At 38.0% G+C, this 18500-nt stretch overlaps 2 protein-coding genes across 2 annotated transcripts; one reads left to right on the forward strand and one right to left on the reverse strand.

The window, feature by feature from the left end:
* Positions 1-7379: 7379 nt before the first annotated feature.
* LOC130708694 (non-histone chromosomal protein HMG-14-like) lies at positions 7380-11249 on the reverse strand. Its single transcript, XM_057551342.1, has 2 exons — positions 11200-11249; positions 7380-7830 (listed from the first exon to the last, which is right to left on the reverse strand). The coding sequence occupies exons 1-2, from the start codon at positions 11247-11249 to the stop codon at positions 7428-7430; spliced, it is 453 nt and encodes a 150-aa protein (XP_057407325.1). The 3' UTR covers positions 7380-7427.
* A 414-nt stretch (positions 11250-11663) lies between these two features.
* LOC130708695 (mitotic-spindle organizing protein 1-like) lies at positions 11664-12223 on the forward strand. The gene is made up of 2 exons (XM_057551343.1): positions 11664-11670; positions 11832-12223. Exons 1-2 carry the CDS (start codon positions 11664-11666, stop codon positions 12221-12223), a joined length of 399 nt encoding a protein of 132 aa, XP_057407326.1.
* The last annotated feature ends 6277 nt before the right edge of the window (positions 12224-18500 follow it).

An 18500-nucleotide genomic window follows, 5' to 3' on the forward strand; every position in this document is an offset into this window, starting at 1 on the left:
ATCCCTGCTAATAGGAAACATAGTGGTAAACATCACCCCAAATATCTTTGTTTGAACACTACTTTTCTGTGGATTTAATGGGGTTTGAGGTATAATTGACATACATTATACTAGTTTCAGGTGTACAACATAATGATTCGATATTTGTATATATTGTGAAATGATAAAATAAATAAATCTGTTTAACATCCATCACCATATATACTTACAGAATTTTTTTCTTGAGGTGATAACTTTTAAGATCTACTCTCTTCAGAACTTTTAAATATGCAATAGAGTATTATTAACTACAGCCACCATGCTGTATATTATGACTTACTTATTTTATAACTGGAAGTTTGTATATTTTGATTCCCTTCACCCCTGCCTCTAGCAACTACCAATCTATTCCAAATATCTCTTTAAAAACCATATTAATTGGGCTATGAATATAGTATAGTATCAACATATAATATGAAAAGTTGATGAGCAATAAGAATTACTACCTTGGGATTGTTGCTTGTTGCTGTTTCTCTCATTCTTCTGAGAAGTTTATGCCCAGTTTTAATGGAAACTAAAGAGACATAATGCATCCTTAGGAATAAATTTGGGTCTGAGGGAATATGAAAGTTGAGAAGTTTCCATTTCTAGGGTCTCTTTCACTCTAACATTTAGGAATCTGTGTCTTGAAGACAAAGAAGTTAACAGGTGATCACTGGATTACCTATTACACAGAACAGCAAAAAGAAGTTTTCTAAGAACGTTTGATCTTCAAAGTCAGAAGCAAACATAAAATAAATTTATGAGAGGAAGCCAACCTGGGGAGCATACCAGTGGCAAGAACCAACTGGCTTAGAACTAACTGGCTCAAGAGCAGAGGAACGTTTGTATTTCAATGAAAAGAAGAAAAGAAAGTTTAAAAGAAAGGTGATAGTATATTTGATCTGCCAATAATTTAATATTTGAAAACTTCCAAAAGGGCATTTCTACATATTCACATCAAAAAAAAGTCATGGTCTCACCCAAATATCCATGCACAATCGTATTTTTATGTACAATACACAAATAGTCTAAGCAAGTCTAGCTCTAAAACATATTTCTCAGGTATATTTCATGACAAATTCCCAGGCTGAAGGCCAGGGTAAAACCAAGGAGGCCACTGCCCCTTCCATGATAACCATGTGGGTGGCTGCAAGATGATCAGGTGAACACAGAACGTCTATGAACTTCTTGTAGGCAGAACTAGATATTACTCATCTTTAGAAACTCAGCACCTACTACAGTGCTTGATACACAGTCACTACTGGATCAGTGTTGGCTGATTAATTAATAAATGTGTACCTTATAGGTGAACAATCATAGGTAGCTACCTGGATTGGGAATAAGTCACAGACTGAAATTCAAATTATGTTGGCAACTTGTTCTGTGAACTTTCATGAGTCAACTTCTGTCCATTCAGTCATCTAGGAAAGAGGCTGCCTGTTGGAATGTTTAATGTATCTAATGTGCATTGACGTCTTCATATAAAAGTACCAAATTACTCTTTATTAACTAAAGAACTCATTCTTTGTACTTACCAAAGTGCTTTTAATCTTGAAAGCACTTCCAATAATGGCAAATTACTCCTAATATTTTTCTAAAACCTTGACACATTTTAAGGACTAAAAATATATCTATAGCTCTCATTTGGAATTATTACTTTACCCAGTTCCAGATGGCTTCACTGTAATAATTTTTAAAGCCTTTCTCTGGTCTCTTACCTTTTTCAGAATTAATAAAATATTTTCATCAAAAGGGGTTCTAGATAAAAAGGAATAATGTAGAGGCCCTTACACTCACTATTAAGTTCAAGGTCAATAAGACTTTAACTCTGTTCATTGTATCCAGATTCAGATAAATCTGAAGAAACCTTTTGCCATTATCCAGAGATTCTCAATCTCTGGGCCATTACTAGCCCTGGGGACATAGGTCAATTCTAGTACTTAGGTGGCTCAGAATCACCAGGGGACATCCACACTTAATGAAAGAAACCCAAGTCCTTGGGAATCACTGAACTCATTCAGTTCTTCTAGCACCTGAGAAGCTAGGGGGGTCCATCAACAGGACACACTCAAGGACCCCTTGTACTTCTCCTGCTCAAATACAGGCCAGTCTTGGCTACTGGTACTTCAGCCATTTCCAGGCATCCCACTGAGGGTCATTTGTTACGATAGCACACTGAGGTCCAGTTTCACAACTGGTGCAAATCTACCTGTCTTCAGTGCTGAAAAGAGGAAAAACGTTAAGAGAAAACCAAAAAAAGCAGAAAGCAGGAACCAATAACAGATTCAAAAAATGGTTATGTCTAACAGGCCCTTTACATGTAAATATATTAGTATTGTCTTCCCAGCTCTGTATTTAACATAAAACAATGATCATTTTGAAAACGAAACACCTATATTTAAAGCATATAACATGAGGACATTAGTTGGAAAAGAAAAAAGTTGAAAGGAACTTTTGTTGGAAATTTGAAAAGGACTAAATATAGATCTTCATAACTGTTGTAAAAAAATTTTAAATTCCATGATTGACAAAAACAAAAATCAACCTCTCTTTTCCTTCTCTCTGTCTCATACATCAAAATTAATAAATTCCCCCAAAAGTATAAATTATTTCAAAATACAGACTATTTGTAAATTTGTATTTACAAATAAAATACTGAATACATGTTTTGTTATGTTGTTCATTGTTTATTGATTAAAACACACTTTGCTGGATTAAAATTTTATTTTGTTACACATACATTAATTTAGGAAAAAAAGAGATGAATGCTTTACCCTCTCTAATTATTGCTTCTTCTTTCTTGGCCTTCCAAAGGAGGGAAACATAAAGGATGAAACTTAACAAGATCAAATGCAAAAATAGCCTGTACTTCATCAAAATCGCTTATGAATACCACATTTATGAATATTTATGTGAATGTTCATAGGAAGCTATGTCTTCCTTGTGATTCCTTAGAACATTGCCAGAACTATTTTTTGTTTTATACATATTCAATTAATATTGATTAAATACCTTCAATCAACATACTATGAATTTTTCCTAAACTTCGATTAACTTATCCCAAATAAATTAATAAACTTTAAAGTGTTTTTGAAAAGTTCATGGTTCTTATACAAAAATAATTTATCTCAATAAATAATAGTGGAGTGACGTCTATAGGTAGGAGATATATCAGCAATACAGAGGTAACAAGAGTGACTAAACACAGATTACCATCCATGACAGTTATTTTTGGTTCCCAACCCTCGTATCCTTTACAACAAAGACAAAAAAAGCTAAAGACTCACTTTCCCAAAGTCCCTTACAAGGAGATGTAGCCATGTGACACAGTTCTGGCCAATGAAATGTAAGGAGTCTGTAGGGTGTGTTTAAGAAATTTTTCCTTTTCTAATATAAGGAAAGCCAGATATGACTAGCAGCTGCCCTTCCCCTCCTTCCTGCACTGAAAGCTGAAGTGATGCCCTGAGCTGTGGCAGCCATCTTGGAATCAAATGGGAAAGAATAAGAGAATCACAGTGATGCTGGTGCTGACATCACTGAGATACTGACATATTGCCCTCAGCAACCTCCTCCCAGATTTTGTGTCATGTGAGAGAAATAAAACCCTATCTTTTTAAGTCACTATCAGAGTCTCTGTTGCTTAAAATTGAAAGCCTTTGTAACTGATAAAGAATTAATAAAAGTATTTTTTAAGTACACAAATAACGACTAGAGGTTCAAAGAAGGAAATTACATAAAGTAGAAAGATATAGGAAAGGCCTTAAAAAAGACTTGGCACTTGTTAAAAGCATAAGAGGCTGGGATATGAAAGTAGGGTGAATTTCAGGTAAAAATTATGCTATGGGCAAAAGATTTGAGGAAAATGTAAAAATTATTCTTCTTTTATTAAGTCATCTGTTCACAAGGTCATTTTGCTTAGTTTTATTTAAGGCTAAAGATTGATTTATATATTTAATGATGCCAAATATTAACACATTCTCAATAATACTTGCAATATCACGAAAATAACTGATTTATTTTGGCAATTTGGTGAAAAAATGTCCCCAAAAGTATAAATAATGAAGCACTTTGCAATTCTAAACTCCTCATGAACTATTTTAAATGCTTTTTGAGTAACTTATACTTATTAAAGTTTATTTTACATTTATTTTGTTTTTCTTTCTTTACTGTGTTTTTATAAACTAGGGAAACAACAACATCCTAATCCCATTTAATCATGATAAATTATTATTTATTACAAAAAGAAACTATCAGTAGCCAATGAATCATTGCATTCTTCATAAACCTGATTATTACATATACATTCTAAAAATAAATACAGTAATGAGCTCCTTGCCTCTGCATAGATATGCACATCATAATTATAAACTGTGCAGGCTTCAGGTCAAACCAGTAGGTCAAAGCTCTGATCCTAACCAACCCAGGACAAAGCTGCTGATTAAAAGAAAAAATTAAATAACAACAAAAATCCTATCCCAGTGCAAGGGAATGCACTTGACAAATTGTTTATTAGATTCAAATGTTTCTGCTCAGCATAGGCAAATTCATTAAAAGATGAAAATGAAAGCCCGATGAGCCTGTAAAAATGAGAATTCTCCAAATTTAATTCAAGGTTGAGGATGATCAATTTGGTTATTTATTCAGTGTGTAAGAACACTGGATAATTGGTGTTAGAGGGAAAGATTGGTTTTTATTCTCTGAGACAATCTGTAAATACATAATTTTGGCATTACTCCAATTTGTACATTGTCATATTTCTGGAAGTATGCTTAATTATGCAATAGTAATAACTATGGATGCTTTGTGCCAAGACATCAAGACCAAAAAGTCTGTTGTGTATCAGTCTTCCCAAGCAAATTAAATAATCTTAATAAGTTATTTTAGTACAAGTTAAATATTAAGATGAGTTATATAAGACAAATAAATTGATGCATAATGGCCTCTAAGACAGATATGTATTTTTTAAATTCTGAAGAGTTCAAAACAGGGATGACATTAAACATGCTAACATAAACTCCCTGTGCAGAGTAAAGCTGAAAATGTTATGTGAAATTATTTTTAATAAATCAAACTATTTTTATTTTAAAGTACTAAAAGGGTACCTGCTGGAAAGATGCTCAATTTTACTATGTTAACTAATGGGAATATAAAAGAATTTAAACAAGGAAATAGCTATGTATTTGTCACTTTAATTCATATTTATTTTAAAATCCTTAATCCTGGAACATATACAGATGTGTATATATGCGTGTATGCACATATGTATGTGTGTATGCATGTATTGGTTTTATTGTCCATTCATAGCTTCAGAGACCTGATCTATTTGCAGCTAAAACACATTGGTTTTGGGATCTGACTCTCAATAATATCCTAGGGTCAAAGACTAACTTATTTTACTTTTAAAACATGTTTAAGTTTCTGAAGATTATCTGTATTTGCTTGTGTCAGTTACATATTGAATCCTATTCAGCAGACACTGCACAGCTGAGAGCAAGGTTCTAGCCCAGACATACAGGACATACATATCGTTCTCAAACCTCCCTGACTGCCAAACTTAACTACCACCACAAGCACCCTATTTTTAACAAAATCAAGGAATCATAGTTTGTTTCTTTCAAAATTTCTTTACCAACAAAAACAAATGGTCCATGTTCTGGAGTGAAACTGGCAAACCTCCCAACAAGGCAGCCAGCAGCAAGAGAGTATCCTGTCCCCATGAAAGAAGCAGTGGTTTTTCTGTCCACCCCAGGCTGACAGGTATGGGGGAGGCCAGGCAGAGCCAGACAGAGCAGATCCAAAATCTATGCATGCCCATTTCTCTCTCTCTCTCTCTCTCTCCCTCTCTCCCACTCTCTCTTTCTTTTCTAGGTGGCCATCTATCTTTAGTAATCTGGACCATGAGGTAAAACTGATAAATGAGGGACAACCTAGTAAATCAATGAATTCTATTTTGATACCTAAAGAGTTTAGCCAGACATTTCTAAGCTTTCCTCATCAACTGCAAACATTACTTTGCTGTTCTATTTCTCTCAAACTAAGGATGCTAATCTTTCACATACCATCACTTTTGGCGGGGATGGGGAGATTTCCATTATCACTGCCTCCCTGGTGAAAAGTCCACACTCTGAAGTCCAGGCTTCTTCTCTTTCTTTTCTTTTCAGTAGACTTTATTTTTTAGAGCAGTTTTAGGTTCACAGCAAAATTAAGCAGAAGGTATTAAGATTTCCCATATACCTCCTGCCCTCACACATGCATAGTGGTCCCCATTATCTACATTCCCCACCACAGTGGTACATTTGTTATAACTGATGAACCTACATTAATACATTATCACCTAAAGTCCATAGTTTATATTAGGGTTCACTCTCGGTGTTGTACATTCTATGGATTTGGACAAATGTATAATGACATTTTAATCCTCAGTAACTGTACAAGTTATTCTCCATTACAGAGGGAAATTTTTATAAATATATATATATATATATTTTAAGAACTAATTTTTAAAGCCAAGTTATCATAATCAAATTGCTTCAACTCTTGGTGGATTCACAAAAATTCACATTGCTGTTGCCAATAACCTGTTTTCTTTTTTTTTCTTTCATAATTGAGATTTTATTGGTTGTTTTGAGGATCAGTACACAGACATTTCAATTTGTACACAATTCTCAACATATGTACCAAAAATCTAAAAAATCATGTAGTTGTAATTCTTTTCTGAACAGTTATTCCAGTGACTTTCCAGCTTAAAATTTAGGGGCAAATTTTCCTTCACAGGATATCAAGTACCAATATCTTCAAATATTGATATGCTGTTACATCATAAGTCCCACTAATTCACAATTTAATGTCATATACACTACATACTCAAATTGTCAATCGTGCATAGCACATTAACAGTTACTAGAAGAACTGGACTACCACGACCAAAGATGTTACAGAGTGCACAAAATTCTACCCAGGAGAGCCAAGATCAAGGGGTGAGTGGTTTGCTTTAGGAAACAATTCTACCAAAAACAACATCGGAAGAGAAGTAATTTAAAGTGTTTGAGACATTAAATGCACAACTGACTCCAAACTGCCATTTAGTATGCTTTGTATTATAGGATATAAAAGCTACCCTCCATTTGTGGAATGTTAAGCTGACACCCAAGACAATCAAAGCCTCCCATATTCAATATTCCACTATTTTCTTGTTGTACCAAAAAATAAACAACCAGCAAATGATTTCATCTCTTAAAAAAAAGCATTTACACTTAAAAAAATGGAATGAGGTGGGATTCCCTCCTTTTAAAAAATGTTTCTAGAGCTACTAAAAAACCTGCATTTACAAAACAGTTGATAAAAATATTCCTCTGGATTGTACAAGAAGGGAAACAGGGACCCCTGATAGGACCAGGTGTGTGATATTAATTAGACTTGGCTTCTTTCTCTCCTGCTTCATCAGAAGCTGGGCTCTCCTCATTTTTAGTTTCTCCATTTTCTGCAGGTAAGTCTTCTTTAGTCTCTTGGTTAGCCACTTCAGCCTGTTTTCCCTTTGCTCCCCTTTTCCCTTTTGTTTGCACTTGTTTGTCGTAAGATTTATCCTTTCCTGCCGCCTTTTTTGGCTTCGTTTCCACTTTTGCAGGAGCCGGTTTAGCTGACAACCGCGCCGACCTCCTCTCGGGCTCCTCCTTCGCCGCCCCCTCGGCGCAGCTGACCTTCCTCTTGGGCGCGTGCCGGGTGCCTGGGGGCCGCGGCGCGCCGAGAGCCTTCGCGAAGCTGGGGGGCTTGGCCGCCGCCGCTCCTCCCGCCGCCCCAATAATCTGTTTTCTAATGCCTCAAATTTTTTTGACAGAGTTAACTGGAAGGCTTAGTATTTGTTTGGGATTTTGGTTTTGTTTTGGCTAATTTTGTTTACATTTTTTTAAGCAACAGAATAAAATAGCCAAATTGAAATAATATTCTACTAAATTAATCATTTGTTTGGTTGAACTAATTGACCAATTTTAATCATAACAGTGTTATTAAATACAGTGTAAAGTGCCCTGACTGAAAATTAAACTTGCTCGAAATATGGAAATTCAGAAAATGTAACTATATGCATTGCCTGTATACAGCAAAATTTGCATATCATTAATATACCCTCATCAGACAAGAAGGTAATACCATGCGGGCCGTTTAAGTAACCTGACAATACAGTGCGCTTTTAAAAGCTTTGAATAAATGGAACTATACAGAATAATATTTATGTTACTAAACAGTGTGTAACGATGTGTGGCTCTTGAGTGCCACATCAATTGTTATTTAGGTTTTTAGCTTGTTCAGACATCTACCATTTCTTACAAGGATCAGGAAAGAAGCCAGACCAAGATCATGTTAGGCTGATGCTTGGCCGGGTAAATCGTCAAGTAGCTTGCGTTGGTTTTCAGAGCCCCCTTCCCTTTGCCTGACCTTCCCTAGGTGTATCCCCCCATGTGCCTCCCTAGTGCCTCCCACCATATAACTTCCCTGTCAAACCAGCCTCCCACCCCTCACCTAAACCTGCTCCAGGAAATGATGGGATAGACTCACTTTCATGTATAAATAGCTGACAAAGCTTCACTTGTTATCATTCCTGAGTTATATAAATTTTAGGTAAACAATATGCAAAGAATAAAATATTTAATTCTTAAATTTCAGGATCCTGGGAAGTGAAAAAAGTATTTTTGCAGGATGGTGTGGGAACAGGGCGGGCGAGGGGTGGGTGTCTTCTCAGCGAAAAGGATAGGGGAAGCTTAGTAATCTCAAATTATTTTCAGAATTGCAGTAAATATTCCTATGTACTTAGGTCAGGTGAAACATTTCCCCATAAAATGTGACTGCTAGTATTTGCTTATATCAAATACCTGAACAAGAGTCTGACCTACAGCTTCATAACTTAAACCATAATTATTTACAAGCCTCATTTCATCCTGAGTCACCCCCCCACCCCCCGCAAATTACTGTAATCTACAGAAAAATATTTGGTTGTCCACTGCGTGTCGATGTTGATCTGTCATCTTTCACTCTATCCCTGTTGCCTATTTTACCCTGTCAACCCCGATGCCTTGGCTCATACACGAAAAAGAATTCCATTTTCTCATCCTAGCATTAAAAGAATGAAAACAGTAACTTTACTAGGCTAAGCAAGGAACAGGTCGAGAGACAAAGGGCCGAAAATATGTGAGAATTAGGAGAATTGCCAAGAAAGTACTGAAGTCTCCTGATATGATGAGGCTGTTAGCTAAACCCTTCCAGTGCTTCATGAACTATATAAAGAGAGAGCAACTTCCAGAGCAGCATTAGCCAGAATTCCAGTTCCTGTCTCTTGTCTCCAGCAATGGACATAGAAAACAGTGTAAGATGCATCCACCAGGTTTGACAGCAGCTGTACAGCTAATGAGAGATGTTCGCTATGTTTAATCATATATGTTCAATTGTGAGCACCAAGGGTCACTGGCATTTTAGGCTGCATTCCTCCCATGTAGTTTCCTTCCTCCCTCCCCTCCTCCCTCCCTTCCTTCCTCCCTTCCTTCCCTTCCTTCCTTCTTTCCTTCTATTTTAAAAATATTTTCTATTTTCTTGTTTCCTATCACTTCAACCCAGTGGCCCTTCAGTGACCCCTACTGTGGTTCTGTTTTCCAGGAGAGGCCACATAAACAGGGCAAGAGCTCCCAAGAATTTATGGGGAAAGAGGAGCATTGCCTTGAATGGGTAGGAAGTTTAAAAATAAGCTGTGTCTGGGAGAGTCTAAAGGGTTCTCCCTAACCCAATGCCACTTCATTTCCATGATGGAGGCTACCACAGGTTGCAGGTTAAGAATTCAGATGAACGACACATGGGCAGACCTCCTGGATGAGCTAAAGAAAGACATCTTTTTTTCTGACAAGCCTCAATAAACCAGAATAAAGTTGTAGGATGTGCTTCACACAGACTAACAGAAACAAACAAAAACAACGTTTAATAGAAAGCAGCATAGTGCAGCAGGAAAAGCAGTGGCTGCGGAAACAGGAGGTGGGATTCTAATTGCTAGTGAGCTGTATAGCCTCAGATGTGTTGCTTACTCTGTGGCCCTGTTTCGCCAACTGCAAATCAAGTGAGCTGTGTTTGAGGATCATGGCTTTTTTATTGTTTAAACACTTCATGATACTAAGACTAGAAAAGTTGATTTAAACATTCTATGTGTATTACATTTCTATTGCTGCGTAACAAATTACCACAAATTTAGCAGCTTAAAACAACACACATTTAATATTTCATAGTTTCCACGGGTCAGGAGTCAGGGCTCAGCAAGGCTCTACAGGGCTGCAGTCTAGGTATGGACTGGGGCTCAATTCTCATCTAGAAGTTTAGTTCTCATATGGAAGCTCAGCTGGTGATCTGCTTCCAAGCTCATGAGGTTGTTGGCAACATTTAGTTCCTGTGGTGGTAGGACTGAGGGTCCTGACTTCTAGCTGGATGTCAGCTGGAGGCCACTGTCAGTATCTAGAAGCCAGCTACAGTTCTTTGCCAAAGAACTTTCTCCAGAGGCCCTCTGATAGCATGGCAGCTTGCTTTTTCAAAGCTAGCAAGGGAGAAAGAGAGAAAGCCTACTAGCCAGATGGAGTCTTATATGATGTAATCACAGAAGTAACATCCCATCACCTTTGCCATATTCTATTGGTTAAAAGTTAGTCACAGGTCCCAGCCACACTCAAAGGGATGGGATTAAACAAGCACATGAACACCAGGACGCAGTGGTCAGGGGGACCACCTTAAAGTCTGTCAGCCACACTTTTGTATTTTTTCCCACACTCCGTCCTTCAGCAGATCCTGTCAGTTCAACATTCAAGACATACTCCAAATGTGCCACTTTTCATCGCCTCCATTTCCAACCCAGCCTCCCTAGTCTACATCATCATTTTCTGTCATTAACATTACTGCTACATGCTCGTGTGCATGCGCGCTCACACATACACACAGAGACATGTGCACACACACACTTATCTTGATACAACCAAAAAAAAAAAAATTACTGCTAAAATCTCTTAAATTGTCTCCCTCTCTCTTGCCCTATTAGCTTAAAACCTTCCAATGGACTTCCTGTTATATGTGGAATAAAATCCAAATGCCTTAGTTGCATGACCTGGCCCCTGACCACTTCTGTGATCTCAGCCTCTTCTGTTCTCCACCTTTTCTCACTCCACGTCTGCTACCACCAAGCCCATTCCCACCTCAGGACCTTTGCGCATGCTTTCTCCTGACAGAAATGTTCTTCCCTTAGATCTTTACTTGGTGGTTCCTTCTCTTCATCCATTCCTCACTCAAATGCCGCTTCCTCACAGACCTCCCTAACCACTCTACGTGAGTTAACCAACCCTTGCCCTATTCCAGGCATTCTCTGTCCTGATACTCTGATTTATTTTCTGCATAGAAGTTACTGGTATGTGAAATATGTGTTTTATTGTTCAAAATTTGTGTCCTCCACTTAGAATGTAATGTCCATGAGGACAAGTCACTGTATCTCCAACAGTGCCCAGTATCACAAATATTCAATGAAGAAAACAGAGAAAAACCAAACTCAAATTTTTCAAATTAATTGAATAATATTGGTTATCTGGAAATTTACTATATTGTCCTTATTTTTTTCAGTTTGCCATGGACCAATGACAGGTTTATCAGTAACTGCCACCTATTCCTGCCCAGCTTTTTGAAGACCATTACCTTATTTTATCAACTCCATAGCAATTGTTTCCATGACGGAGCCCCTGTACTGAGTCTAAATAGCTGGTGAGTGCTTGGGAACTAGGTATCTTGAGTGACGGACTCACAAGCTTTTGATCAAGACGTAAAGGAGGCGAGCGCGAGGGGCGGAGCCTCCCCGGCGAGAGCGGGGGACGCGCGGTGTGACTGCCAAGAAGAAAGGAAGGCGCTCCAGTTCCGGGTCAGGCCCTTCGCCCTCCTCCCTCGGCCTCCAGCCTCCGGCAGGGCGAGTAGCAGCGGCGCCGGGGCGGCGGCGGCGAATCTGAATGCGGTGAGGGAGGCCATGGAGAAATCTCTGCTTGAGATTTCAAGAATTTTGAATACTGGATTAGATATGGAAACTCTGTCTGTATGTGTACGGCTCTGTGAACAAGGAATTAACCCAGAAGCTTTATCATCAGTTATTAAGGAACTTCGCAAGGCCGCCGAAGCATTAAAGGCTGCTGAAAATATGACGAGCTGACTTTCTGAAGAAATCCTGATGAGATATGTTAAGCTTTGCAGGAGGATTGAAGATTGCATTGTAGTTAAGAATGTACAATGAAATCACTGCATGTAGCAATGTGGAAACATTGTCCTTTTTAAAAGAATGATAAAACCATAGCTTTATAAATCAGTGGAAAGTGGCTTACGGAGAAAACTATCAGTTGTGTTTACACCACATCTTTTTTTTTTTTTTTTAACAGTTCTAATGCTTTGGCACTGCTGTGTTCATATTTATGTATTCCTTATTTATAGCTCTGATAGCTTTAATTTTCTAAGCAGTCTGTCTATCAGATGTGCACATCTGCTGTGCCTGGTTGAAGTACAGTGAAACCCATCGGTAGTAATGTTGTAGTTATGACTTGTTGACATTTCCATTATAAACTTTAACTTTGAATTGTTTATGCAAAATAACTGGATTTATGTTGTATTAGGCTGAAAGTTGACAATTTCGGCTACCAGTTGTGGATTTTGACTTCGATTCAGTATGCACATCAGAATCTTGTTTTTTATAAGAGCATGGAAAAACATTTGTTGTAAACTGCTCTTTAACAAAGAATATTTAGTTTTTTTAAACATAAAGTTTGGCAGTTAATAGTGTGAAGCAGATCATATTTGTATTGATTGAAGAATGAAACTTAGAAACTTAGATTTTAAAAGTAATGACAGTGCTTAGCTTACCATTATTTATCATTTGAATCATCTAAATTTAGTGAGAATATTAATTGAGAATGTTTTTCTTTCTAATTTTTATACTCTGTAAATCACGGCCTTAAAAATAATAATGCATAATGAAACAATTCCAACATGAAAAGTCTTTTTCACTTTTGTTACATAAAAATAATTTGAGTGCTAACTTAATATCCCTTGAGTGGTTATCTAGTAAATCACTAAATACATGGTGTCACTCAACAAAGAATGTTATTATTTTCTGAAGGAATAAAGATTTCCAGTCATTAAACAAAAACGAAATAATCAAGTGTTCTGTATCAGGAATTCTAAATGTGCCTTTCTAAGATCATTTTTATGTGTCATTATTTTTACCCTGAAAGTTTTAACTAATCGAAGTGATGGTTCAAAATAAATTTTAGAAAACTTAGCATGGATTCTGTTCCCATAACAGAATCTCAGTGGAATATTTTTCCCAAGACTAATACAAATTTAATCTGATTTTTTAAGACTTTGTTAGCTTCCATTTAAATGATAGTATAGGTACTTCCCCGGAAATCCAGTCCAATGGTTAAGATTCCACCTTCCAACGTAGGGGGTGCAGGTTTGATCCCTGGTCGGGGAACTAAGATCCCACGTGCCGTGGGGTGCAGCCAAAAATTAAAAAAAAAAAAATGAGAGCACAAGCATATACTCTTTGGTAGCATTTTTTGTTCTTCAGACAAACCGAAGTGATTTTAATAAGGCTTAATAATATTTAATGGCAACCTTCTGTTCTATTTTTAAAATCTAGTCTTTTGACCACTTTGAATTTTTAAATACATGACATCTTTACCAAATGCACTGAAGGTCTATTATAGGGAGAACTGGTTGGGAGACAATAAAAGTTTTGATTGTAAGTCATTCGTTTAATTAAAAAACATTGCAAATACTGCATGTTGTTATTTATATAAAATCAGAAAAAGGACATTCTTGTCAAGTTCCAAAATTTGTATATACTTTTAGGTCATAAGAGTTAATAGTTTTATTTATGACTTTGTGGATTATGTTATTTATGTGTGAAACAAAGCAGGAAAATATATTGAAAAGGAGTTATGTTTATAGAGGACTTTTTTAATGTGTTACATTTCTTAAATGTAAACATATATTTCTAATGCGTACTTAAGTAATGTTTAAGGAAAACAAAGTAATGCATTTTTGTGCATGTTGGCAGTGTCAAAAATAAAACCATTTTGGTGGTAAAAAAAAAAAAAAAAAAAGACGTACAGGAGGCAATGACCCAGGCATTAGGAAGAGACACCTCTTCCTCATTTAGGAGAAACTCCTAAAAGCAGTCATTTCTATCTTTAGTGAGCAACTGATATACAAAGGAGGTAGGATGATATGGTGAAAAGAACACTGGTCCAGGAGCCAGGAGACCTGAATTCTAGACCTGATTCTGTAGCAACAAAAAGCAATTTAGAATGTCATGTATTTGCCCCGAGCCTCATTTTCCTCATCTATAAAAAGACAGAGTTCAGCTAGATGACTTCCAAGATCCTCTTGAATATTAAAACTTTTTTTGAAATCTATGAGTTCCACCAATCTATAAGATTCTATAAAAGGGTAGCTGCTGAGTTGAGTTATTGAGCAAAAGTCTGACCAACTAATTACAGCACCTGTAGAAAGGAAGAAAAATGACCAACAATGACAACAGTAACATTAACAATAACAGCAACAGCAAAGATGGTTCATTCTGTTCCTCAGAAATTAGTCACACTGTCTTTCCATTAACAGTCCTATTACATTTGCTGACACTTGTCTTTCAGCCTAGTCATATGGTACCATCTCAACAATAAACACCTGAGCCAAAGGACTAGTAGTTGTTTCAGTTATCCGTATCATATTCTAAAAGCTCCTTATACTCCAGCTACCCAGTCTGGAATTCTGGCAACACAGAGGAAAACTTTCTTTTACCTAGTCCACAGAAATAATGTATTAAGACAGAAAAAGGATTTACCAATTTGAGGGCCAACAAACTAGTTGGATGACGTAGACATGGCTTTCTAGAAAGCTTTGGGAATCTTAATTTTCTAGTAATGATATGTGGCCTATATACATAACACTTCAAAGTGATTCCACATGCCATGTCATTTTTGTCTTTCCTTTCATAAAATTGTACTATTTAAGCTCATTTGTAGTCCATACTAAGACATTGCATGATATTCTAATTAAAGCAATAGTAAAAGGTTAAAGTTACTTAAGAGGAAATTCATCTTTTTTTTTTTTTTTTGGCTGTGTTGGGTCTTGTTGCTGTGCGCGGGCTTTCTCTAGTTGCGGTGAGCTGGGGCTACTCTGTTGCGGAGCATGGGCTCTAGGCGCACAGGCTTCAGTAGTTGTGGCTTGCGGGCTCTAGAGCTCAGGGTCAGTAGTTGTGGCGCATGCGCTTAGTTGCTCCACGGCATGTGGGATCTTCCTGGGCCAGGGCTCGGAGCCGTGTCCCTTGCATTGGCAGGCAGATTCTTAACCACTGCGCCACCAGGGAAGCCCCATTTTTTAGCTTTTATGGGTTGCCTAGTATCCATGTGAATTAAACAAATGCTCTCCTAAAGAAATTAACCTTCAATTTGCTTATGCTTAATTTGCTCAAGGTTAGACCAGTTATAAAGACAGCCTAAGGTAGGTTCCTCAAAGATAAAACTATCAAATTTGGCCTTCTACTTGAAGATAGCACTGTGGTTTGACATAAATAATGGACATTTGAAAAACACACAGGAGCAACTGACACAAAAAGACTTACAAAATCTGGCAGACAATGCAAAAATAATGCTTCTTGGAAAAAAATAAACTTGCTTTTAAAAAAGCCCTTGAAAGCAATTCTAAAATAAGAAACAAAAAGGCAAATATTTTATTTCACAATCTTCAAATGTTTCATGACTGCGCCATTGGAGTTTCTGATTCATTCCAATGACCATCTTCCTCTGCCTTTGCCCTCATTTTGAAAGGCTTCAAAATGTGTACAGACCACCCAGGCAGAGTTGATGTTGAAGTTGGGAAGACCACACTTCCCTGCAGGCTGCTTCAGTCTGCCATCCACATGCTAATGAATAACTAAAAAAAAGTATATGAGGCCTGAGAGAAAAATGCAAGAAAAGTTACAAATATAACACTTTCCCATGTAATTCAGACAACAGAGAAAGAAAGAGAAGGGGATGGATGTGGCAAGAAGGCATAAATGTGAACTGACCAGGTCAGAAAGACCTGTGTTGGCAGTGAGAAGTGATGTGAAGTGTGTGTGCTTTAATCACTATCAGGTGAGTAGATAACAGCCTCCATCTTCTTGTTCATTTTACCTGTGTATTCACAGATTGGTAACTGAAAGTGCAAGACAGATGTTCTCTTCCAGAGGATCATTTACAAATCACAGCTCATTCGTCACATGGAATGATTCTAGAACACTCTAAAAGGTGTTCATCAAATTAAAATGCCTCAGCTCTCTCATAAGGGCATCAAGCACTGTTGCTATGGCAACAATGCTAACGCTGGAGGTGGGGGACCCCACTGTGATGATGTGGTTAATTTAAGACTGTAGGAATTCACTGTGATCATGTGCCCCAAAGTGTCTGGGTGTTAAGATTATTTTGAAAGCTCTAGAACGTGCTATTGTAACACTCTCAAATTCCGCCTTCTAGATTGAAGACCTAGAATTGTTTTTGTCCAAAAAGAACCACTCCCAAGAGTCTTTTACTCATATAGCTGAAGAAATTTCCTTCATCTTTCTCTGGGGCCTGGATTCCAAGGCATGGAGATGCCAAGGGGCAAGGGTGAACAGGCCCCTGCTCTGTGAAGCATATCTGAGATCCAGTCATTTAATCAACTTTGGGTTCATGCTTAGACCAGTGACCTGACAGCTTGACTGTGTTTCTAAGAGAAGAGCTGAGGGAAGGGACAGTAGTGTTCCTTTCCAAGGCCACAGCAATGGTGTGAGCAGTGATTCCAAAGGACATCTGAGGCTGCTGGAGCAGTGACCTTCACAAAGGCCACTGGTGGCAAGGCAGCAACAGACTGTGATACCAAAAGGCTGATGTGGGAGAACCTGAGTTCTTGCTCTCAGGCACATTTGATGTGGTGCTTTGAGACTCTCCCAGCGGTTATCTGAAGAAAGAAACCAGGTGAAGGTTGGACTTGGGGCAGTCACATAGGCTGGAAGTTTGTGTCATAATAATTTGGATATAAAGGGGGAATTGTGACCTTATTTGAGTCATAGGCTACAGAGACCAGGGACATACACTCCAACATCTATATAAGCTCCTTGAGGGCAGAGGTCTCTGTGGCTTAGTTTATCTGCAAATATGGGTAAAAGTTGGGTTTGAGGATTAAATTCATGTATAATTTATAGAAATATAGTTTTATATTTGTATCATATATAAATTTGTTATATTTATATATTACTGTGTTTATTATATATTTATATAAAATTTATATTATATAAGATACTTCTATATGAAATTAAATTACACAGATATAAAAATCATTAAGTATCTGGCCATAAGAGATCAAGAAATAAGTAATAGTGTACAAATTTATATATTTACCCCCCAAGAGAGAAGGAAGAAAGGGAGGGAGGGAGAGAGAAAGAAAAAGAGAAAGAAAAGAGAGGGATGGAGGGACGGAAGAAGAAAGAAAGAATGACTGCATGAACAAGCAAATATTCCCCTGATGTGTCTAGAGAACAATGAGAATCCCTAAATATGCAGGGGAGTGTTCTTAGAGAAATAGTACAGAAAGTACCCATGTAAATAAAACAACTCCATATGACACACATAAATCCACCCCCTATTTTAGCTGTTGACACTTAACACTTTAGTTCTTACATCCACAAATACTACGTGACTGACAGCAGCCGTGCAACATGAGCAGCCGCAGGTCACCCCAGATCGGAAGGCCCGGCTGGGCCTCTCACTGGGGCATGCCTGTGTTTCCAGCCTTTGACACGGCCCCGAGGAGGCAGCTATTGGGAGACAAGATGGTGGCTCAGGCTCATGTACATAGCAAGGCAAAAGCAGACTACCTTCCTCTTGTCCACCGCCATTCCTCTGAGAGCTCTGTGGAAAGGTGGTGTCCTGATCCTACCTATGACAGCAGGGTTGAGCAAGGCTGATGTGACACAGGGTCTGCCCTGGCCCTGCTCCACCCCCTTGATCTCCTGTCATACATTCAGTTAGAAATGCTGGCTTCCAGTCTCTCTCCTCTCTACACTACCCTGCCCACCTCTCCTCAAAAACACCCAGATTATCTAAATTCTATTAAACTACAACCATATGTATTTCCCCTATGTCATAATATATAGCAAACCACACCATGTATAAGCCAGCACCGAACTAGTCTAATTCTCCAAAGTGTTGGTCAAAAATGGATGTGGGGACTTCCCTGGTGGAGCAGTGGTTAAGAATCCGCCTGCCAATGCAGGGGACACGGGTTCGAGCCCTGGTCTAGGAAGATCCCACATGCCGCGGAGCAACTAAGCCCATGAGCCACAGCTACTGAGCCTGCGCTCTAGAGCCCATGAGCCACAACTACTGAAGCCCGCGTGCCTAGACCCCGTGCTC

Source organism: Balaenoptera acutorostrata, chromosome 8 (genome assembly GCF_949987535.1).
Source record: "Balaenoptera acutorostrata chromosome 8, mBalAcu1.1, whole genome shotgun sequence".
In the NCBI taxonomy this organism is placed as follows: Eukaryota; Metazoa; Chordata; class Mammalia; order Artiodactyla; family Balaenopteridae; genus Balaenoptera; species Balaenoptera acutorostrata.